This window comes from Bipolaris maydis (assembly GCF_028858645.1).
Source record: "Bipolaris maydis strain C4 unplaced genomic scaffold PSV08scaffold_16, whole genome shotgun sequence".
Classification (NCBI taxonomy): Eukaryota; Fungi; Ascomycota; class Dothideomycetes; order Pleosporales; family Pleosporaceae; genus Bipolaris; species Bipolaris maydis.
The window spans coordinates 598,692-618,598 of record NW_027093872.1 but is presented as its reverse complement, the minus strand read 5'-3'; the positions used below and the strand labels follow the sequence as shown (position 1 = coordinate 618,598).

The 19,907-nt window shown below is 53.5% G+C and overlaps 9 protein-coding genes across 9 annotated transcripts; 2 read left to right on the top strand and 7 right to left on the bottom strand.

Annotated features, from left to right (window-relative positions):
• Nucleotides 1-827: 827 nt before the first annotated feature.
• PSV08DRAFT_405464 (uncharacterized protein) lies at nucleotides 828-1,989 on the bottom strand (the record flags this gene model as incomplete). The annotated part of the gene is made up of 1 exon (XM_014223585.2): nucleotides 828-1,989. The coding sequence occupies exon 1, from the start codon at nucleotides 1,614-1,616 to the stop codon at nucleotides 828-830; it is 789 nt and encodes a 262-aa protein (XP_014079060.2). The 5' UTR covers nucleotides 1,617-1,989.
• Nucleotides 1,990-2,185: 196 nt separating this feature from the next.
• PSV08DRAFT_405463 (translation initiation factor 3 complex subunit L) lies at nucleotides 2,186-4,081 on the bottom strand. Its single transcript, XM_014223583.2, has 2 exons — nucleotides 2,628-4,081; nucleotides 2,186-2,576 (listed from the first exon to the last, which is right to left on the bottom strand). The coding sequence occupies exons 1-2, from the start codon at nucleotides 3,984-3,986 to the stop codon at nucleotides 2,496-2,498; spliced, it is 1,440 nt and encodes a 479-aa protein (XP_014079058.1). The 5' UTR covers nucleotides 3,987-4,081; the 3' UTR covers nucleotides 2,186-2,495.
• Nucleotides 4,082-4,250: 169 nt separating this feature from the next.
• On the top strand, nucleotides 4,251-5,335 carry PSV08DRAFT_18460 (EthD domain-containing protein). Its single transcript, XM_014223582.2, has one exon. It carries the CDS (start codon nucleotides 4,609-4,611, stop codon nucleotides 5,104-5,106), a length of 498 nt encoding a protein of 165 aa, XP_014079057.1. The 5' UTR covers nucleotides 4,251-4,608; the 3' UTR covers nucleotides 5,107-5,335.
• PSV08DRAFT_231401 (carbon-nitrogen hydrolase) lies at nucleotides 5,223-6,512 on the bottom strand. Its single transcript, XM_014223581.2, has 3 exons — nucleotides 6,424-6,512; nucleotides 6,114-6,312; nucleotides 5,223-6,039 (listed from the first exon to the last, which is right to left on the bottom strand). The coding sequence occupies exons 1-3, from the start codon at nucleotides 6,466-6,468 to the stop codon at nucleotides 5,381-5,383; spliced, it is 903 nt and encodes a 300-aa protein (XP_014079056.1). The 5' UTR covers nucleotides 6,469-6,512; the 3' UTR covers nucleotides 5,223-5,380.
• A 193-nt stretch (nucleotides 6,513-6,705) lies between these two features.
• PSV08DRAFT_335847 (uncharacterized protein) lies at nucleotides 6,706-8,688 on the bottom strand. The gene is made up of 6 exons (XM_014223580.1): nucleotides 8,575-8,688; nucleotides 8,499-8,508; nucleotides 8,365-8,445; nucleotides 8,270-8,291; nucleotides 7,659-8,182; nucleotides 6,706-7,599 (listed from the first exon to the last, which is right to left on the bottom strand). The coding sequence occupies exons 1-6, from the start codon at nucleotides 8,622-8,624 to the stop codon at nucleotides 7,108-7,110; spliced, it is 1,179 nt and encodes a 392-aa protein (XP_014079055.1). The 5' UTR covers nucleotides 8,625-8,688; the 3' UTR covers nucleotides 6,706-7,107.
• A 439-nt stretch (nucleotides 8,689-9,127) lies between these two features.
• PSV08DRAFT_412625 (OPT oligopeptide transporter protein-domain-containing protein) lies at nucleotides 9,128-14,615 on the top strand (the record flags this gene model as incomplete). Its single annotated transcript, XM_066093931.1, has 8 exons — nucleotides 9,128-9,238; nucleotides 9,301-10,620; nucleotides 11,075-11,455; nucleotides 11,665-12,366; nucleotides 12,413-12,772; nucleotides 12,821-12,974; nucleotides 13,023-14,371; nucleotides 14,428-14,615. 8 exons carry the CDS (start codon nucleotides 9,128-9,130, stop codon nucleotides 14,497-14,499), a joined length of 4,449 nt encoding a protein of 1,482 aa, XP_065948079.1. The 3' UTR covers nucleotides 14,500-14,615.
• Nucleotides 14,616-14,970: 355 nt separating this feature from the next.
• Nucleotides 14,971-15,735, bottom strand: PSV08DRAFT_251934 (uncharacterized protein; the record flags this gene model as incomplete). Its single annotated transcript, XM_066092451.1, has 2 exons — nucleotides 14,971-15,228; nucleotides 15,376-15,735. The coding sequence occupies 2 exons, from the start codon at nucleotides 15,733-15,735 to the stop codon at nucleotides 14,971-14,973; spliced, it is 618 nt and encodes a 205-aa protein (XP_065948078.1).
• Nucleotides 15,736-16,376: 641 nt separating this feature from the next.
• PSV08DRAFT_356448 (uncharacterized protein) lies at nucleotides 16,377-17,102 on the bottom strand (the record flags this gene model as incomplete). Its single annotated transcript, XM_014223576.1, has 1 exon — nucleotides 16,377-17,102. The coding sequence occupies one exon, from the start codon at nucleotides 17,100-17,102 to the stop codon at nucleotides 16,377-16,379; it is 726 nt and encodes a 241-aa protein (XP_014079051.1).
• Nucleotides 17,103-18,016: 914 nt separating this feature from the next.
• On the bottom strand, nucleotides 18,017-19,389 carry PSV08DRAFT_210661 (Lactonase, 7-bladed beta-propeller-domain-containing protein; the record flags this gene model as incomplete). Its single annotated transcript, XM_014223575.1, has 2 exons — nucleotides 18,017-18,972; nucleotides 19,022-19,389. 2 exons carry the CDS (start codon nucleotides 19,387-19,389, stop codon nucleotides 18,165-18,167), a joined length of 1,176 nt encoding a protein of 391 aa, XP_014079050.1. The 3' UTR covers nucleotides 18,017-18,164.
• Nucleotides 19,390-19,907: the final 518 nt, after the last annotated feature.

Sequence of the window (19,907 nt, the reverse complement as noted above, 5' to 3'; positions counted from 1 at the left end):
CAGTTCAATCTGGTAAGAATTCGATCAGTATGAAAATCAAAAACATAAAAAAAAACAATCCAGCAATCCTCTTCGGAGAACTTCTATAAATACAAAGAAAAGATTTACAAGAACACAAAATCCAGAACCCAGCCATCTCATTGTGCTTCATCAAAGATATATCTTCCCTCATCCCACACACGTCGTTGTTACCCAAATGACGTACACACCACCTTGCAACCCTCCCCCCATTACTACAAAATGTCCAAAAGAAAAAAGGCAAGAAAAACAAACCGCCACCAGCACCCCCCACACACGCGAGTGTAGAAAAAAAAATGACGATAGAGATCGACACTGGGAATACGCATACGCGTCCTACGGTCAGGGCCCTTATCAATGCCCCCATACTGTTGGTACAAACGTCCATTACATATATATCACTGCATCTGGCAAAGCAAGTAAAAAGATGCATGCACATGCATGCGTAGATCATCCTTCCCGCGCCCGCGCAGCGCATATCCCCCCACCCACCCACTGGGGCCAGAGAAGAAGAAAAAAAGCAAAAAAGGGGGATAAGAAAATGGCCAAGTTGCGCTTGATACTGATATGTTGGGAAGAGTGAAATTATTAATGTTAGAAAAAAAAAAGAATCCAAGAACCATGGATATTTGTACGAATAAATCTCATGTATACTCTATCTGCTCTTCACCCTTCCCCACCCTCCCCCCTCCCAAAAAAGCAAAAAAAGGAAAGCAAGTCAATCCCCAAAAAAAGCCATTGACCTCATTATCGAAGAACCGATTCGAAGAAAATATCATACTCTTCATCTCACTCCCCCCACCATATTATCACTTCTCCCCCTCCCCACCCTTCGGCCCCCCACTCCTCCCCCTCTCCTCACTTCCACCCACTGGCGCGGCCGCCCCCTCCCTAATCAACCTCTCCAACTCCCTAATTCTCTCCTTCAACCCCTCATTCTCCCTCTTGACCTCCTCCAACTCGGCTTTCTGCGCCGCAACCTCCTCATACCGCGAGGTACCGCCGCCCGTCTGCTGCGACGAAACAGAGTAGCGGTGCGGCGCGGCATGGTTTGCGCCGCGCGACACGCTCGAAGAGCTGCGGTGGCGGCGCGACGACGTGGGGTGCATGGAGCCTGGTGTGACGAGGCCGTCGACGTGTGCGATGGACGAGTCGGCGGCGCTGCTGGATAGAGAGGCGGTTGAGGCGACCGAGGCAGAATGTGCGCGGAGGGCGGAGAGCTCGCGTGTGAGGCGGTTGACGACTGCTTCTTGCTCTTTTTCGAGTTCGAGGTGCAGTTCGGCGGCCGTCATGGGGCGTGGGTGGCGCATGGGGACGCTCGAGGCATCGTCAGCGGCGGGGTTGGGGTGCATGTAGCTGGCTGACCCTGGGCTGAGGGGTGGAAAGGCGTGGGTGTGTGGGTGCGCGGATGCTGCTGCTGGGACGGTGCCTCCTGGGGATGCTAGAGGGAGCGGTGGAGGTCCCATGGGGGATATCTGGGAGGCTCGTCGAGAAGCTGGGGTGGACGTCTGGCGGGAGAGCGAGCCCGAAGCTGGTTGTGTGTTTGACGGATTGCTCGTGGGCGAGGCTCCAGGTACTGCGGTTGAGTCGAGGGCCATTGTGGCTAGTGGAGGCTCACACGGCGCGTGTTGTGTGGTTGCTTTGGTCGAAGAGTGGAGAGAGGTGGCGTCTTGATTGATTTACCCCGCCGTAGTCGCAAGCACGGTAGGTAACAATGCACCAGCAGTCCGGAAAGGCAGGCGGTCGACTGAAAAAGGGAGTTGATCTCGAGTCGGTGTGCACAGGGGCGATCGTGATGACAAGAGGGTCGTTGTTAGCCAGGTGCCAGGCGCATCGGGCAATAGAAAAAGGCCATGAGCGGCATGGGCAGCCCAGACGGGCGGGGGGGCAAAGCTTCACCTGGTGCCCATGTTGTTTCCGGCGTGCGTGCTCCTGGCACGTTTGTTTTACGCGGTGCCTGCTCGTCGATCTTGTTTGGCTGAGGTTGGTCGAGTAGAAGCGGTGCCTGCTCAGATGCAAATGCCCTTTCCCCAGCGCGCTAGCACCCATCCCCCGCTGCAAGCCATCGCGCAGTCCGACATAATTCGGCACGTCATGTTGTTGCGACCCTTCTGCTTCTCCAAACCAAAGCCACCGCAATCTCACTCCCAATCCCGTCAGACGCGCATTGCAATCATAAAGGCTTGTTTGGTATTCATCTGCCTCGTCACTCGCCTACTTCTACCTAGATGTAATCATTTCCTTCCATCGGCCCGACCAGCACACGCGGGCGGGCACCGTCATCCCGCCATGGGATACCCTACAACCTGGAGCCAATTCCGTCTCCCCGTTGCCAGAGCGTATTCCGCATCTCGCAAAAATAAAATCCTGCTTTTTGAAATGTGCACGCCGTGAAACCCTCCAACTCCAAGTCGCAATGCTCTATTGAACAGGTTTCGAAATCTGAATAGTTCATGTCTAAAATCCCTCCCAGCCCCCTAGTACGTCCTCGCCAGGTTGCGGAGGTACCAGTCTACGAGCCTCCTGCCGACCTTGGCCTCGGAAACGTGGATTAGATCCTGTTTCTTGTTAGCATTGTCATCTTTGATTTCAGAGCAGCCTCTACTTACACCCTCCATGGCGTAGTCGAGGTCGCTGGCCTGGATAACGTCGCCATCCAGGAGACCGCCCTCGGCCCATCGTATTTGCCTGCTCCTCTGCTTGTTGACAAGCAACCAGCACCGCAGCTTCTCCGGCTCAACCTCTAGGAAACCAGCGAGCTTCTTAAGATCCATAGTCGTATAGAGCTTGAGGTAGCTCTTGACTGTAGGCGACATCATGTTGTTCTTGACCTCGTCCATGAAGATGCGGAGGTGGTGCTCGACGGGGTCAATGTTGATCTCTGGGTTGTCAAAGTCGGGAGGCGTGGGGCTGATGAACTTGGGGCAGGCGGTGCGGAAGAGTTCCTCGAACAAAGGGAGCGATTCGGGTCCGCCGCGCTGGAGCCTGTTGAACTGCTCGCCGTACTTTTCCCTCAGCGCAGTGTGGATGGTGTCGTCGAGGCGGGTAGGCTGGAAAGCAACGCAAATAGCGACGAGGGCGTACATTTGGTCGTTCTTCTTGGTGATGGAGTCGTACTGGGCGTTCTTCTGGAAGTTCTTTGTGCGCGAAACGTAGACGAGAATGTGACTGAACATGCGGATGGCGTCCGAGTAGCGGCGCATCATCATGTACGCGAATCCGACGTAGTAATACGTGGTGAAGTGGGCGGCCATGACACGGGCAAACATGGCCTTCTTGTTCAGCTCAATGTCGTCGAGCGTCTTGAGTGCTAGACTGAAATCGCCCAGCAGACAGTGGACGCGGAGGAGACCAATGATGGAGAAGTAGCCCAGCATCTTGTACAGCGGGCGGTTGCCGTACTCGCCGGCATACAGGCTGGCGTCCTCGCCGCGCTTCATGGCGGCAAGTTGCTCGCTGATCTGGGAGCGCTGGATGAGCGAGTAGAGGATGTTGAGAACGCTGTAGCAGCCCCACGTGTTTGGGTTCTCGCGCAACAGGGCAATCTCCTCTTCATTGTCACTCTTCTGGGCCACGCGCTGGCGGTAGCTGCAGAAGCTGTTGAACTGGTAGATGAACTCGTCAATGACGTCCCAGGCCCAGTAGTAGTTGGGGACCTCGAGGTCGACGGGGCCCTCGGAGTTGAGGATGTAGTGAAAGAGGTTGCAGTAGCTGTCGTAGCTGGCAAACTTGGTCTCGAGCGTGGCCTGGAACTCGAGGGGCGTGGCGGCGGCCTGCAGCTGGGCGTGGATGTCGTGGTTGCCCGTCATCGAGAGCATGCGGTCGAGATCTTCCATGTTGTCGTACTGGACCTGCTCGCGGTAGTCGTTGGCCATGGCCTCCTCCTCGACGTCCGAGTCGTCGTCGGGGGCGCGGCGGGCGGGCTCGCCATTGTGGTACTGCGGCGGGACTCGCTCGCGCAGACTCATGGTTGGAGAGGAAGAGGGAGAGGGGGAGTGGCGGGTGGTGGTGGTGTGCTGGGCGGGCTGGTCGTGTCGGCGGCGTCGTCGTCGTCGTCTTGGAGGAGGGCCTCTTTCCCCCCCACCTTGGCCTGGCGCAATTTTGGCCCTCTCTGTTCTGTGGGCGGGCGTTGGTGCTAGTGGCGGGCGTTATCGATAGGCAGCTGCGCCGGCGCCGGCTCTTCTGCGGGCCTGACTCGCCCCTAGGTTCCCTCTGGCATCGCATGGGAGACAGCTAACGCCAAAAAAAAAACAAAAGTAGCCACCCCATGGCATCAGACGGCCTCAAGTCCGTAGCCTGCCCCTAGGTATAGCTTCGCATCCACTGAGCTGGCGCGCTTGCGTCCATATAAGCCACACAGGGCCGTCGTGGGCGGTGCGTGCTGGGTGCATCCTCCCTACATATGTATGTACGTACATAGCAGGCAGGCCGACCGAGTCCGCACACTTGCACTGCTGCTCACTACGACTACAAGAGCGCCCGCTCCCCTTCCCCTGTTCTCGGCCCTCTCGTCCTCTCCGCCAAAAGAAACAAGCAGTTTCCAGAGCGCATACCCGTCCGGAACAAGTTCCTTACCCCGGACCGTCCAGCATGACGTACACCGTTGTCCTCTTCGTCACGCGCAACAGCCACATCACGTCGGAGCAGTTCAGAGACCACTACGAAAACACGCATATACCATTGGCCTACTCGCTGCTCAGTCACTGCTGGCCCATCACCTTCAACCGTCGCTACCTGGCCCGGATTGTCCGGAAGGGCTTTGGCGGCCCTGCCAACGTTGACCGCCCCCCGCTGCTGCTGAGGGGCGTGCTCAACGAAGAATTCGACTTTGACTGCATTTCCGACATGGTCTTCGAGGATGAGGCCCACTTTCTCGACTTCTACCGCAGCGTCTACTCAAAAGAGATTTCCGCCGTGCTGACCAAGGACGAGGCGAACTTTTTGGAAGGCGGCAAAACGAGGGTCATAGTCATTGGCGAGACTTGGACTACAGATCGGGCCGGCTCGACCACGCACAGCGTGGGCTACGGCCTAATGAGCGACCCTTCTAGCAGCAGCAGCGAAGATAGCGGTTCCACCCCAGGCTAAAGCCACGTTGTGATGGACGCCCCTGGCTACCAACAGGGTCGGCCCTGCGTGCGACGACAAACCCATGTTGGAGTTACCAGTTTGTGGAATATACCATGGGTACAGGCGATGAAGGCGTTTGTGCGAATTCCTCTGTTTTTTCTCTCTCTCTCTCTCATTTTTTCTTGGCTCTCTCGATCTTCAATTTGACAGCTTCTGGCAAGCATGTATATAATAAGAACTGCTTGAAGCAAATCAAAAAATACATCAATGATACCACAGTCTAGCCAGACTTTTACAGTCTCTCCTTGCCTCGGCCCAGGGGTCCCTTGCCATGTCTGTAATCATAGTGCCAATCGTCCTTTGCCAGATCAGCCCTAACCTGGTAATTGGCTTCTGCATCTTCTAGCACTTGCATGTCAATGTCAACAACACTCATGCCCTCTGCGCTGCCTCCCAGCTTCGTCAGCGGGCCTACAAACGGCACAGTCACTTGGCTCAACCCAGCATACCCCTTGCCCGGCGGCCCTCCCGCATTCGCAAAGATAACAGCGCACGTATTCTCAAACGCTCGAGCCGTGAGTATTGAGTTGAGGAAGAGCGCTTCAGCCGCAGGGTTCTGCTGGAGTCCCGCCTCATTGCAATCATTTAGCGTCCAGAAGGTAGGGATGATGATAATCTTTGCGCCTTGTGCGATAAGCTCGCGAAATGCCTCGGGAAAGGCAAGATCCCAGCATATCAGCAATCCCACTTTGCCCACGGGCGTATCAAACACCTCATGCAAGTCGCGGCCCGAGCCCGTGAGATGCTCACGCTCAGGGCCCCATAGGTTCTTCTTGATGTATTTTCCGGCAATATTACCCTGGTGGTCGATAAAATAGCACACGTTCAGCAATCTGTCCTGCTCTTTTTCGTTCTCCTTGTGGCTCTCTACAATCGTGCCTGGGACAATGCCTTTTGGGACCCCTTTGTTAGTGATCTATAGTCTTTGCAGCCAATGACTCAATTAAAATATCTCGCCAACTCACATATCCCACATTCTTTGGCTAGCTTTTGGTATTTCTTCACATAGTCCGAGCACTTTTCCACTACCGCCAGAAACTCTGGGTCCTTGGGCTTCCAGTTGGTCAGGTGGTATTCGGGCAAGACGGCAAGCTCCGCGCCTTGGGCGGCTGCAGAGCGGATAAATGTTTCTGCCTTGGTGAAATTTTGTTCGGGTTGCAGAGGCTACCAAGGTCAGCCACAGTGCCCATACAGTGCGTTGTGCATAATGGCAGGAACATGGTCGAAGGTGAAGTGGAGGCGGGGGTGGGGTAAGGTGGGGTAACAAGCACATACTTTTGGATACAGTTGAATGACTGCTACTTTGACAATCGGCGCCATGTTTCTTCCTGACCTCTGGTGTTCTGACCCAACGCCAGAGTTATGTGATGGTCAAGTTCAGCTTCGCGTGCTTTATCGTATCAAGGCGGGGATATGCACGATCGTACAGCAGCTGCAGTGACGTGCAACTCATGCAGAGCTAATCGTCGCTAAAACTAAACGAGCTGCATTAGTGGGCATCCTTGGCATGACAGCAAACAATTCTCCATGCCACACTTGGCAGGAGCTGAGAGAATGAAGGTCTTTCGCAATCCATTATTAAGAGCATAGTCTCGCCGACAGAGGTACAGAAGTTCAAGGGTATCAATACAGAAAAAAACAGGAACCAAACCACCGCTTCGAGTAGGGATGTAAATTACCACGCCTGATTGACCCAGCGATACGCACACAACCACTCTGCTTACTAAACCCACCTAGTACTGCAAAATTTGTAGTAACCGCCGTATCTTATGCGACTCTAATTCTCTTTGGGAAATGCTCAAAGTAGTCGAAATTTGACACCAGCCTCTTCAAGGTTGAGAGACCATATAGAGGACTAGTTCCGCTTGACTTGCTTCTAGGGCACCCGTGCGCACTAAGGCCACTGTAGTTTCCAGCTGCACTGAGCCGGAACGGGTGAGCAGCTACTTGTCAAGTGGCCTATACTGCTACACCATTGGGCAAACGACAACCACCAACCTGCACGCCGTGGATACCATATGAGTCTTCATCAGACTCAGACTCATCATCTGAACCGATGTCCAGAAGAGCATATTGGTTGACCAGAGGTGCAGTTTTCACGTGAGTGCGTTGAGGTTGAGCATAGGCTTTTGTAGGTTGGGGCAGCGGTTGAGCGCATTCGTCCGGGTAGTATTCAATGCGTGCGCCTTTGTATGCAGTGCGCGACATCATGCAGGTCCTGGCGAAGAGGGCGTTGTGGATGGAATTGGTGGATATGTGTGCATCTCCGTTCTTAAAGTAGATGTGGACCACAACTAGGTTGTGGATATGATCTAGATGATCCCTGATCTGATCTGCCGTGATTTTTCCGGCAATATTTCGTACCACAAGGTTCCGGGTTGCTCCATTGGCAATCTTGGTAGATACGTGTGAGGGCACGTGAAATTGTCTATCGTTCCAGCGGAACTCGAGCTGACGGAGTTAGTATAGAATTCGAAAGACTAAAAAAAGACTAGCAGACTTCAACTTACCCTTTTTGTGTGCAAGTATATATCGTTACGCTTGGCGTATGCGAGGAATTCGCTTGCACCTTCAACAAAGGAGATGGTGGCTGATCGATCGTTCCGGAGGAATATGTCTAGGAGCCTTCCACCTCGTACGATGCTTGCCAAGTCTTTGTGGCTAGTGCGTTCCGGTAGGTTCGTGATTAGTACGGTCCGCTGGGCATGAAGTGGAATAAGCTGACTCGGGGACTGTGTCTGGTCGTCTTCATCGTCATCTAGCTGGCTCTCTGGACCATGGGCGAAAGTCCCAGGCTCTCCAGAAGCACGAAGGCGTTGATGAGGAGATGCTGCCGAGTGTACGTCTTGACTGAAAGCATATTGGTCGTGTTCTGTGCTTGCGAATGCTCTGCTTCTGGCTCGGACGGGCGTAGTTTCTGACTCGTAGTCGTATCCCGATGGCTCTTCGTTTGTGGCAGTGCCCTCATCTTGGAGAAGGGTGTCCAGCGTCTCGACCGTTAGGCCCCCACGGAATAGAGCGCTTTTGAGAAGATCTAGGCAAACTGAGAGGCTATTCTGTGATATGTGGGGGCCATGGTAAAACTATAGCTAGCATGCGGCTTGGAGTGGGGCATACTTACGGTACTCTCGTAGTGCTTGAACCTACAACCGGCGGTCTGTTAGTGCATGAGCTAGAAAGCACACTGGCAGCAGTGCTGTGCCACAGGGGGCGCACCATGTAGTCGTGCTCAGCCTTGCTGATGGTGACATTGCTGTAGAGCTCAGTGCCATACTTGACATGCTGAGTGGGAGCATGCTGGCCGTCTCTGTTAGCGCCCGTGGCATCTGGGCCCAGGGACGAGTACTAACTAATTCGGCCCTATGGGTCTAGTCAGCAGAGGCCATATAGGACGGGTGGTCTCGGCCAAGAGGTGTAGGGACATACCTGCGCAGGAGGGCGTCGAAATAGGGTCTGCCGATGGTTACGGTGGCCATGGAGCATAGGAGAAGAAGGACTGAGGCTCGCAGCCAGAGGCAGAGAAGCGTCAGTGCAAGAGTCAAGGCAGATGAATGGGCACACAGGCGGCTATCATGGTTATCAGTAACGGGGGAAGGGTCGGTCCAAGCGTCGCCCTAGCACTCCACCCCCTCCGCAGCCGTGGGAAAGAGCGATCGTCTTCCGCGACCCCGGATTCTCCATGCAGCTGCAGCTCCCTCTTGGGCCTTGCTGCACGCCATACCACGCAGGACATTTGTTTTGTCTAGATGCGCGGATGTAGACGCACACACACACACACATGTGTGTACATGTCTATGTTTGCGTATGTACAGGCATGCTGTGCGCAGACACGGTCTTATCTGTCTCAGGCAGCCCAGGGCGCTGGAGCTGAGCGGTAGCTGTGTGACATGCGCACGCGCCCTGGGGTGTGTAGTTGGATGTCCCGCGCTAGCGTCCATGGCCTATCAAATTTGTGTGCAGGCCAATCTCTCTCCCGCCCATGGAACCCAACACGCCACAACACCAGCTGGCACGGCAGATGACTGCTGCCCGGGGCGACAGCTCAGCATCGCTGTTTTCCCAGGCTGCCGACAATCCCTTCTTCACCGCCGTATGAATTGACCTCTGCCGCCCATGGCCGCCATGCTCGACGTGTGCTCACTCATGCCATAGGGCTTCGGCCTCGCAGCGCTTGGGGTTGCGGCGCGGACGGGCCAGAAAGGATTGCAGCATGGCGCCGCATTCATTAAACGCCGCATGCTCGTTGATCTCGAGATCACCCGCCATGACGATGCCTATCCCTGGGTCCTGCAATGGATGACCAACTATCACCGCGCACAGCAAGCCGGAGCCAGGCCGCTTGCCCACAACACTGTGCTCGCCAAAATCCTCAACCGCATTGACCCGCGCATGCACCATCTGCAGGTGCAAACATACACCCCTCCCGACGGGCCTTCGCACGCCGCCCACTTCTCCTTCGTCCCCGGGCCGGGCAAGCATTTCTTGCGCTACAACAACGCCTTCATCCTGGTCGACCGGCAGCGGGAACGAAACAGCCTCAATGTAAAGGACGGCGTGCCCTTTGAGACTATCAGCCTCACGACCCTGTACTCGCATCGCCATGTCTTCGAGGACATCTTCGCCGAGGCGCACCAGATCTACCAGCAGTCACACGAGGGCAAGACGGTCATATACAACTCAATGGGCACCATGTGGCAGCAGTTTGGCGATGCAAAGCGGAAGCGCCCACTCGACTCGGTCGTTCTCGAGCGCGGGGTCAAGGAGAGAATTGTAGAGGATATGGAGGCCTTCATCTCGTCACGCAAATGGTACCTGGACCGGGGCATACCCTACCGAAGAGGATATCTGCTGTACGGTCCCCCTGGTACCGGTAAGAGCTCGTTTATCCAGGCAGTTGCAGGTCATCTTGATTTCAACATTGCCATTCTCAATGTCAGCGAGCGCGGCCTCACCGACGACAGGCTGAACCACCTGCTGACCAAAGTCCCGCGTCGCACCGTCGTGCTGCTCGAGGACGTGGACGTTGCCTTTATGAACCGGAAAACTCGCGGCGCCGATGGGTACGCGAGTGCGTCGGTGACATTCTCCGGGCTTCTCAACGCCTTGGACGGGGTCGCTAGCGCGGAGGAGCGCATCATCTTCCTGACGACGAACCATATCGAGAGACTGGACGAAGCACTTGTGAGGCCAGGGCGCGTGGACATGACTGTGCGACTGGGTGAGGCGACGGAGTACCAGATGGAACAGCTATGGGATCGGTTCTACGCCGATTTCGATGCAAGTGGGGAAGCGAAGCAGAGATTTATGGCCAGGGCCAGAGAGCTAGGCCTCGTGGATGCAGTCAGTACGGCATCGCTGCAGGGGTTGTTTCTGTATAACAAGGACGACACGGAGGGCGCTATCAAGATGGTTGAGAGCCTCACCGCCGGGACTGGAGCCAATGGCCACGCGGGCGTAGCTGGTCATGTGCATGTGAAGGAAGAAGAGGTTACGTCACATTGAGGGGAGCCATGTAGGTGTGCGTGCGCTGTACAAACACGCGTGTATGAACTAGGCGCTTTATATATAGAGAGAGAAAAAACAACATGCTCTCGGTGCTACATGGCGATGCGTCGTGGCTCTACACACATGGCCGGGGCGTGTACTGGCATGCAGGTAGGAGGCCATGACCTGCAGGCGGCGGCTGGCGCGCACGGCAGTGGTTTGATGGGCCCCCCACGCCCACATGGCCGTTCGGATCTAACCGCGTAATGTAAAGAGGCTGCGGGCGCCATTGGCTGCGGGCGCGCCCTGTTCACGTCATGATGGCTCGGCCGCGGTTCTGCCTAGCCAGATGGTGCAAAGAATAGAATTACGGCCCAACCCAGCGGAGCCCTGTGGAATATTATCTGATCATCTGATTGTCCTCCCGCGTGGAGCTGCACAGGCGTCGCAAACAGGACCACTTGCACCGTCCTGGCGACACTTGTGGATGCGCCCCCCAGTACATATGGATGACGAGGCCGGGCACGAGTCGCTCCTGCCACCTGCTGCTCCCTCGCCTGCCTATCCTCCCGGACACACGCGCCACCCGTCCCGTCCCGTGCCTGCGACTGCGACTGTGACGGTCAGCGTCGAGTTACAGCACCTCCCAGCAAAAGCAACACACTTGCCCACACCCCAAGCCAGCTCTGATGACGGCCTTGATCTGCCAGCTGAACGCGCCCACGACCCTTCCCAATCCCTCACAAAAACCATGTCAAGAGTGCCCCTCCTGGTGAGGTCCAGCCCGGCCCAGGGTACAGGTAAGCTAGCCATTATGATTATTGTTTGCGACACGCCCGCACCACTGCTCGTCTCTCGCCTCTCGCCCCCTTTAGATGGGCGCACACGAGCAACGGCGCACAAGGCTGGCCCACTGCCCTTTCCCTGCAGCACGTGCTGACCGCACCGCCAGGCTCATATGGCGTCCTGCCCATTCTTTCGTCGAGCCCTGACGAACCTGACCAAAATCACGGGACTGGGGCCTTGCCAAAGACAAAGGGTAAGAGTAGGCTTTCCAGCGCTGATTCATTACTGGGCGCCGCTGGATCGCGTCGCAGGACGGGAGACGCTAGTCGTAGCAGCACAACGCTTGGTGTAGCCTCTGCTGGGCACGAGGAATCTCGTTTCGAGGCCAGGTTCAACGCAAGTGGCCTCGACCCTTCCACCGCGGGCGCCCCATTGTTTGACAGCTCTGCCTCTTCAAGCACTGCGCTAGATGACGATGAAGCCTCAGACGAGGACCACGGCGCTGATTTGCACGATATGAAGGGAAACCCTTCCGACAACTCGCCCTACGCTCAAGTAAGAGCATCCGTAGCCGCTACCGACAACCTCTCCCTGTCCATTGATACCCCACGCATGTGGTTCCTGTCCATCATCTTCTCCATTGCTGGCTCTTCTACAAACCTCTTCTTTTCCCTGCGATACCCTAGCGTTAGCCTTACTCCTATTATTGCATTACTACTCGTCCACCCCATGGGCCTGTTTTGGGACCAACTCTTTAAGCGATCAAGCGACCCCGAAGAAGCCTTTGTCGATGGATGCGTCCAGACAACCTCATCCCAATCAAGTGCAAAATCCAGCTGGACACGTCGCACACGTCTTTGGCTGGCCCAAGGCCGCTGGAACGAAAAAGAGCATTGCTGTGTATACGTCAGCAGCAACGTCTCTTTTGGCTTTGCTTTCGCAACTGACGTGTGTAACCTGGCAAAGTGCCCGTTTCTAATACTGACATGTACAGGTCATTGTTGAACAGGTCAAGTTCTATCGTCAGGACCTTGGCATCATGTATCAAGTATTGCTCATCCTCTCCACCCAGATCTTGGGCTACTCCCTTGCCGGCATCACCAGGCGCTATCTCGTCCGGCCCAGCGGTATGATTTGGCCAAGCACATTGGTTTCCACTGCCATGTTCACTGCACTGCACAAAGACGAGAACAAACCAGCTGATGGCTGGACAATTGCGCCACGCAAGTTCTTTGTCCGCATATTCTTAGGATCCGTCGCCTTTTACTTCCTTCCTGGCTTACTCTTCCCCGCATTGAGTTACTTCAACGTAATCACCTGGTTTGCGCCCAAGAATGTTGTTGTCGCTAACCTGGTATGTTGAACATGAACAAACATAGCAACCCACACTTATGTATTGCAGTTTGGAATCTCATCCGGTCTTGGATTATTTCCTGTTACCTTCGATTGGGCACAGATTGCATATATCGGATCTCCGTTGATTACGCCTTTTTGGGCTGCCATGAACATTCTTGGAGGCCTTGTCGGCGTCATGTGGATTGCAGCGCCAATAATGTGTAAGCTGGCCACGGCAACTACCTTTCCGAGGTGCTGACAATGTGGAGATTACAAAAACGTACTGTACTCATCATACATGCCCATTCTATCCTCTGCCGTCTGGGATAACCGCGGAAAGCCGTACGACGTCAGCAAAATTTTGACCGAAAATTTTCTGTTTGATGAAGAGGCGTACCGAAAATACAGCAGAGTATACCTTCCCATCACCTATGTGCTGAGTTATGCTCTACAATTCGCCGGCCTCACCGCTCTGCTCTCGCATACGGGGCTTTGGTACGGAAAGGATATTTGGAGACAGTGGCGTCGTTCATGGGCCGAAATCAGAAAAGAGTCAGCAGCTGATTATCAGCCACTGAACACTAGCTCCGAAGACAACGCATGCCCTGCGCCTCCTGCTGGGTTTCCGCAAAGACCCAGTCCAAACTCCGAGCCGGATGTCGAGGACCTTTTGTCGGCCGAGGATGTCCACAACCGACTGATGAGAAGATACGAAGACGTGCCGATTTCTTGGTATCTGTTCACTGGTGTCAGTATGGCAGCTGTCGGTATGTTCGTTGTCGAGTACTACCCAGTCTATCTCCCCTGGTATGGTCTCTTGCTCGCACTCGGAATCGGTGCAGTACTGTTTATCCCGATTGGCATTGTCATGGCCATTACAAACCAACAGAGCAGCATCTACCTCATCTGCCAGCTCATCTGTGGCGTCGTGTTCCCCGGCCGCCCCGTTGCCAATATGGTGTTTACCACTTTTGGATACATCTCAGCGACACAGGGTTTGAAGTTTGCATCCGATCTCAAGCTCGGCCACTACATGAAAATTCCACCACGAATCCTTTTCAAGCTGCAGCTCACAGTCACCATCATATCCAGTCTGACGCAAATCGGTGTGCTCAACTGGATGCTCAACTACATCCCCGGCATCTGCACCCCCGACGCCATCAACGGCTTCAACTGCCCCATCGCTCGTGTCCACTTCAACGGCAGCATCTTATGGGGCGTCGTCGGTCCCGGCAAATTCTTCGGCCCTGGAGCCCTCTACCAACACCTCGTCTGGGCCTTCCCCGTCGGCGCCATCGCCCCCCTCATCTTATACTACCTCGCCCGCGGCGACCGCAAGTCTATTCTCAGCAAAGTAAACCTCGCCGTCGTATTCGGTAGCTTAAGCTGGATCCCGCCGGCCACGGGCCTCAACTTTTCCGTCTGGGCAATGGTGTGCTACCTATTCAACTACGAGATCAAGAATCGACGCAATGCTTGGTGGAAAAAGTACAACATGATGCTTAGCGCTGCCCTGGACTCTGGGCTTGCGTTTGGTGTTGTCGTTATATTCTTCGGTATCGTGTATCCGGGGTGGATGAGCGGGTTTAAGTGGTGGGGTACTGAGGTTTATAAGCAGGTGAGATATTTGTTGTCCTTTTTGGGAGGTTGAGAGATGTACTAATGTTTGAGTAGGGCTGCGATTGGCAGGCTTGTCCTTATAAGGAAGTTCCGAAAGGAGAGACATTTGGACCAAGGAAATGGTGATTCTTTTCCTGTCTGGTTCTCCTGATTGTGTCTGCATACTGTCACATTTACGTCTGGCGTTGTGGGTACTCTATAGACGAAGGAGTTCTTCTTTTTTTTTGGAAAAAGACAAGGGATCTTTCTCTTCTCCTCTGCACGATGAACGAGCATTGAGGATATGAATTGGTCAACTGAGTTTGGATAGACGGTTGATCCTTTTATGACGGCGTTTTGCATATACACCCTATGTTCGTTTTTCTCTCCTATCATTATACGTCATTTCTGGCATCCAATTGAAGTTTTCGGATATCTCCCGTATGGAATTATATGCCGTGTCCATCCGATTGTCCGTCCCGTTGTCCCTTTGTTGTCCCTCACCACTCCTGTGGTTGTGACAAAAGAAGACTCATCATCAAAACCACCTCTGCACGACCTTTCCTTGCAACGAAAATCAAAATCCCCCATGCTCCCCTTCCCCAACCCTCAACTCCTCTACTTCCTCATCATACCCTCCCAAAACCTGCCCCCAAGCACCTTCCCCCCCATCTCCCTAACCCCCATCTCCACCCCTTCTTCATCCCCACTCCAAACCCTCATCTTCTCCACCCCACCCCTACACTCAAACTTGCCCACCCAAACATCACTCCACCGCGTCGCCGCATACGCATTCGCCGCCACACACGTAACGCGCCAACACCCATCGTATCCGACCAGCAAGCCCGCCAGCCAAGGGAAGCGGAAAACCTTGAGCTGCGTATGATTTTCAAACATGCCAATCTACACGCATTCCACAAAAAAAATCACACATGCATTAGCTTTTGTTTTTTTTTCGGCGCACGCTGGGGAGAGCGAAAGTGAAAGGGGGGGGGAAGAATAGGAAAAAGAATGAAAACTTACAAAAACTTCAACCCCTTTGCGCCAAATTACTAACTTTATATCCCCTTTTCCTAGCACTTGTTTGAAGGTGTGCACGGTTGGGTCGAGGAAGCGGGATAGCGTCGAGGGGGAGGCGTGGTAGAGGGTTGTTACGAGGGTGTCTTGGAGGGTTGGGTGCGCGGGAGGGGATAGTAGGTTGAGGATGTGGGCGTGGGTTTGGGGGGTGGCGGGTGGGAGGGTGGGGAAGGCGGTGGTGTAGTTTTTCGTGTTTGGGTTGCTGGTTGCTGGGTCGCTTTTGGTGGGCGAATTAGGAATGCTGCTGGATGGAGTGGCGGGTGGGGTGGTGAGGTCCATTGCGGTGGAGGTGGTGTTGGAGGGCATTTTTGATGGGGGTTTATTTGATTAGATTTGTGCGTGAGAGTAGAGGAATTGAAGTTTTGTTTTTTGAGTGGGTTGGAGTTGGGAGGTCCTGGGGGGTTCGATTTGTATAGGATGGTTGGGGGACTGGGCTACTGGTGAATGATGAGATGAGTGAGGTGAGGTGATGAGTGTGGTACTCGGATGCAAATCAAAACAACGATGAGAGCTGAAGGGATCAGTGAGATCTCTGCAGGGTAAATGCGGTATGTGGGCAGTATTTGCAAATTGCCCAAATTTTGAATCATTAGATACAAATGAGATGACGATCTTCGATCGGCGTTGAATGAAGATGCGAATGACTACTTAGAAATGAATCGTACGACTCAGCCGAAAGAACATATGAACAAGAAAAGAAATACTCAGTTTAATAATGATTGTAAGATTTTGAAGGATATGGGCCTTGTAATGCATTATACATTGTACGCCACTTGAAAAAATCGAAGTGAGTTGTTAGAAAATGTATACACCCACGCAAACACCAGCGAATGGATGTACTCCATGCAGCATACCCAAACCGAAACAATACAGTCCCATAAAACAAACCCAGACTCTACCCAACCCATACTCCCACTCACACCCAACGCTCCATCTCATCCCTTTTACTACCCGGTAGCGAGCGTCGACGCAAACCCAATCGCCTCCCACATCCTTCCCGTAACCACCACCAACATCAACTCTTCCGCAAGAATCTCCAACGTCTTCCTACTCTCCGCCCTCGGATCCTCGACCCAAGCCCTCAAACTGAGACAATCCCACCCCCGATTCACCGTCCTCCCCTCCCAAACAGCATCCCAGCTCTTGCAAAAGTAGTCGCGGTAGGACGCGTACACGAGTTTCCACGCGCCGTCTTTGTCGATTTCCATGCGGACTAGATTGTCGAATTCGAGGGTGTCGAAGAGTTCTGGGCAGTAGTTTGCGAGTCCTATCTGGTAATTTTTTTTGTAAAGCGTTAGGCGTTGTGTAGAGTTGATAGCGAATTGCATGTATTTTTTTTGCTTAGGGGTATTGAAAGAAAAAGTGAAGCTTGGGTAGTAGGTAAGGAGTAGATTTTGTACGATAACTTTACAGCCTCGTTTCATGACTATGAGTTGCTCGCCTGCATCTCTGCCTCGCCGGCGTGTTTGTATGAGTCGGAATTCTTTAATGTCTGGGTCGAGGAATGTGGTGAGGGTGCTGAATGAGATGTTGTAGAGTAGAGTGACGATGGCGTCTTGGAGGCGGGGCTTCGAGGTGCCGCGGGCCAAGTCTTTTATTATATGTGCGTGGGATGATGGGGCTGTGGCGGGGAGGGGGGCGAAGGTAGTGAGGAAGGCCACGGTTTGGGACATGCTGGGTAAGGATGTTGGTGGAGAGGATAATATGGAGAGGATCGGGGTGGAATAGAGAGGTTTGATGGATGTGAGGCAGGAGGATGCATGGCGGTAGGTACGAGGGAGTGTGATACCTCCTTGATGGGGATATTGGGATGAACATGGATATCGATGATGTTTTTTTGTAGGCATCGATGCGCTGCGCTGCGCTGTATGTCCTTATTGCAATCATAGTTCGTTATACTGCCGTCTCATCGCAACCGTAGTTCGCTGTTCTACTGACTTCGTTATAACCGCGATTTAGTTATTGTACATAATAGAGCTATGCCTAATAAGCATTTACCCGTTAGGAGGTAGATGACTACTACCTGTTTTTATAGTTTAATAGGGTCTCGCTAAAGCTAACCTAAATCCTGTTACTATATACTTTAATTTTAAGGTTAATTTTTCTTTTAAGGTTAATTTTTCTTTTAAGGTTAATTTTTCTAATAACCGATTCTGGTAGTGTGGGGTGTAGCCTGCTATTATTTTCTAAGACAATTGATCTGATACGCTATATAGTAAACAGAGAAAAAAGTCAAGTGATCGATGATGTTTAACAGCAGTCCTGGTGGTTTCTAGTTTTGCCTTATGCGGATGAGATCAATATCGCTGCCACACAACAAACTTCAAAGTTAAAATGTTTCCCAGACGTGCGATTGTTGTAGACATTTCCACCAACAAATTGTCAGGTTATGAGCGGCACGTAATGTAAGTCATTTCAAACTTTCCCCCATCACCTACCATATTTTTTTTTTTGAAAAAACATGGTGCTTCGTCAAAGAAGAACCATTTAAAATCATCAAAACACGAAAAGCATGGCTGCTGCTTGGGGTTTTAGAATCTTGGCGGATCACATCACTCACACCTTCCGCCCCCAACGACAAATCTTCCACGAACACAAGTATCAAGATTTCAACTAGTCAAAAGTTTGAACACGAATATGATATATACATCCTATCCAATAGCCGGGCCTTCCCGCCAGCTTCCCGAATAGGGTTCTCGTACCGAAAGCATGCAGCGTGCTTACTTTAATACGGCTTACTCGGCCCATAGAACAGCGCTCAGGCCGTCCTCGTTCTCAGGTCTGCCGGCGGCACCAATCCTCAAGTCAGCTACTTTCTGGCCGAGCTTGCCAGTCTTGACATCTCTGGCAACAATAGCGACATTGGCAGTGGTCTGGTCACCAATAGCAACAAAGTCACCCGCCTTGTTGATGTCAAAAGTGCGGGGATAGGTGCCGTGAGACGAGGTAAGATCAGTCCAGGTAAGACCTCCGGTGGAATCAATGGTGTACTGAGTAATGGAGTCCTGGCCATTAAACTTCTTGTCGTTTCGGTTGGAGATGTAGACGTATTGGTCCTTGACGTGGATCTCGCCAACCTTGGTGCCGGTAACGGCGGTGGTGTTGCCTTGGTATGGCGTCAATGTTTGCTTGAGGGTCAAGCTCAAGCATCCTCCGGCAGGGTAGGATACAGCCCATCCAGAGATGCTGTTGGACAGCTCATTGGCAATGAAGAGAATCGTGTTGCCTCCAGCTTGTCGGATTCGGGAAGATTTCGTCGAGGGCTTCCAGAAGACGCCGTGGCGGGGTCCGGTTCCAGGGACTGGCTTTGCGGGGGTGCATTCCGTCAAATTTCCCGAAGACTTGTCAATTTTGTGAATCCGGATGAGATCGGATCCAAGATCGGGTACAATCAAGAAATCTCCAGTTGGGTCCACGAAGGCGTGGTGGGGATGAGCAGCCTCCTGTCGGTAAGGGTTGACGCTCTTGCCAACGTATTTGATTGTCTGGAGCGGCTGCTGGCCGTTCAACGGCAGCTTGAAAGTCGTCAGCTGCGAAGTTTGGCTGTTTCGAGGTTAGCAGCTGCGGACATGTGGAGAGCATGTTGACCTACTAGTGAGCATTGGCGATAAAGCTTCGCCCGTCAGAACCACCATAGAGGGCCGTTGCAACTACACCCTGAGGGGTTGGGCCTTTTCTTTGTGAGCTCAAGGTACCGTTGTTGCCAACAGCAAAGGACACAAGGTTTCCCCCGCTCTGACCCGTGAAGATTTCGTCCGCGACGTAGATGGCCTTTCCGGCATGGTCGTACGTGAGCCAGCTTGGCAGGTTGTTACCGGTAGGCGTCGAGCCGCTCAGAGTCAAGGAGTTGCCGCTAAACGTGAGGTAATTGAGAGTGCCCGAGTAATGGCTAGCCCACAGGTTGGCGGCGCTCGCAACGGAGCCGAAGAGCGGCAGAAGAAGGGGGTTGGTAGACAGCATAATGAGTGACGATGGAGACGAGTGTGGGCCTCACAAGTCCGGGCAGTCGTGCGGTTTTGTAGGCTTGCATTGTATCCCTCTCGAATTTCCGCTATGAGGAGGTTAGCGGCAAAGGAGAATTCCCACCGGTCACGCTGAAACAAGCAGCCACAGCTGCGGCGGGCTAAAGAGCCGGGCTGCACTATGAGCAGCGAGTGCAGGACGGGGGAAAGCTTCCATGTGGAGAAGCATGCAATTCCAAGCCGGTTAAAGACGACGCAGCGGACAATTTATCGTAATCTGAAGCCATGTTTCGACGGGGGGGATGATTTGTTTCAGCCGGATGGCGTGCCCGAGTAGATCAAGCTGGGGAAATTAAACAACTAACTAGTATGTATGCCGGCTATGGTGCTCACGTGTCGGAGGTAAGTTAGGGGCGCGCCTTGGCAGCGCCGTTGGAAGCCCCCGCCAAGCCCCCGCCCTCAGGCTCGTATATGCCGGCAAAGAGAGCCTTGCCGGACATCACCTACGACCTTGTA

Bases quoted from the DNA above. Each gene is read 5' to 3' on its own strand.
- PSV08DRAFT_405463 (XM_014223583.2), bottom strand. From the start codon at position 3,986: ATGAGTCTGCGCGAGCGAGTCCCGCCGCAGTACCACAATGGCGAGCCC. The intron at 2,577-2,627 runs GTAAGTAGAGGC...AACAAGAAACAG, and splicing joins TCGACTACGCCATGGAGGGT to GATCTAATCCACGTTTCCGA.
- PSV08DRAFT_18460 (XM_014223582.2), top strand. From the start codon at position 4,609: ATGACGTACACCGTTGTCCTCTTCGTCACGCGCAACAGCCACATCACG.
- PSV08DRAFT_231401 (XM_014223581.2), bottom strand. From the start codon at position 6,468: ATGGCGCCGATTGTCAAAGTAGCAGTCATTCAACTGTATCCAAAA. The intron at 6,313-6,423 runs GTATGTGCTTGT...TGACCTTGGTAG, and splicing joins TCATTCAACTGTATCCAAAA to CCTCTGCAACCCGAACAAAA. The intron at 6,040-6,113 runs GTGAGTTGGCGA...GGGTCCCAAAAG, and splicing joins AGCCAAAGAATGTGGGATAT to GCATTGTCCCAGGCACGATT.
- PSV08DRAFT_335847 (XM_014223580.1), bottom strand. From the start codon at position 8,624: ATGGCCACCGTAACCATCGGCAGACCCTATTTCGACGCCCTCCTGCGC. The intron at 8,292-8,364 runs GTGCGCCCCCTG...CGCCGGTTGTAG, and splicing joins AGGCTGAGCACGACTACATG to GTTCAAGCACTACGAGAGTA. The intron at 8,183-8,269 runs GTAAGTATGCCC...CAGTTTGCCTAG, and splicing joins TCAAGCACTACGAGAGTACC to ATCTTCTCAAAAGCGCTCTA.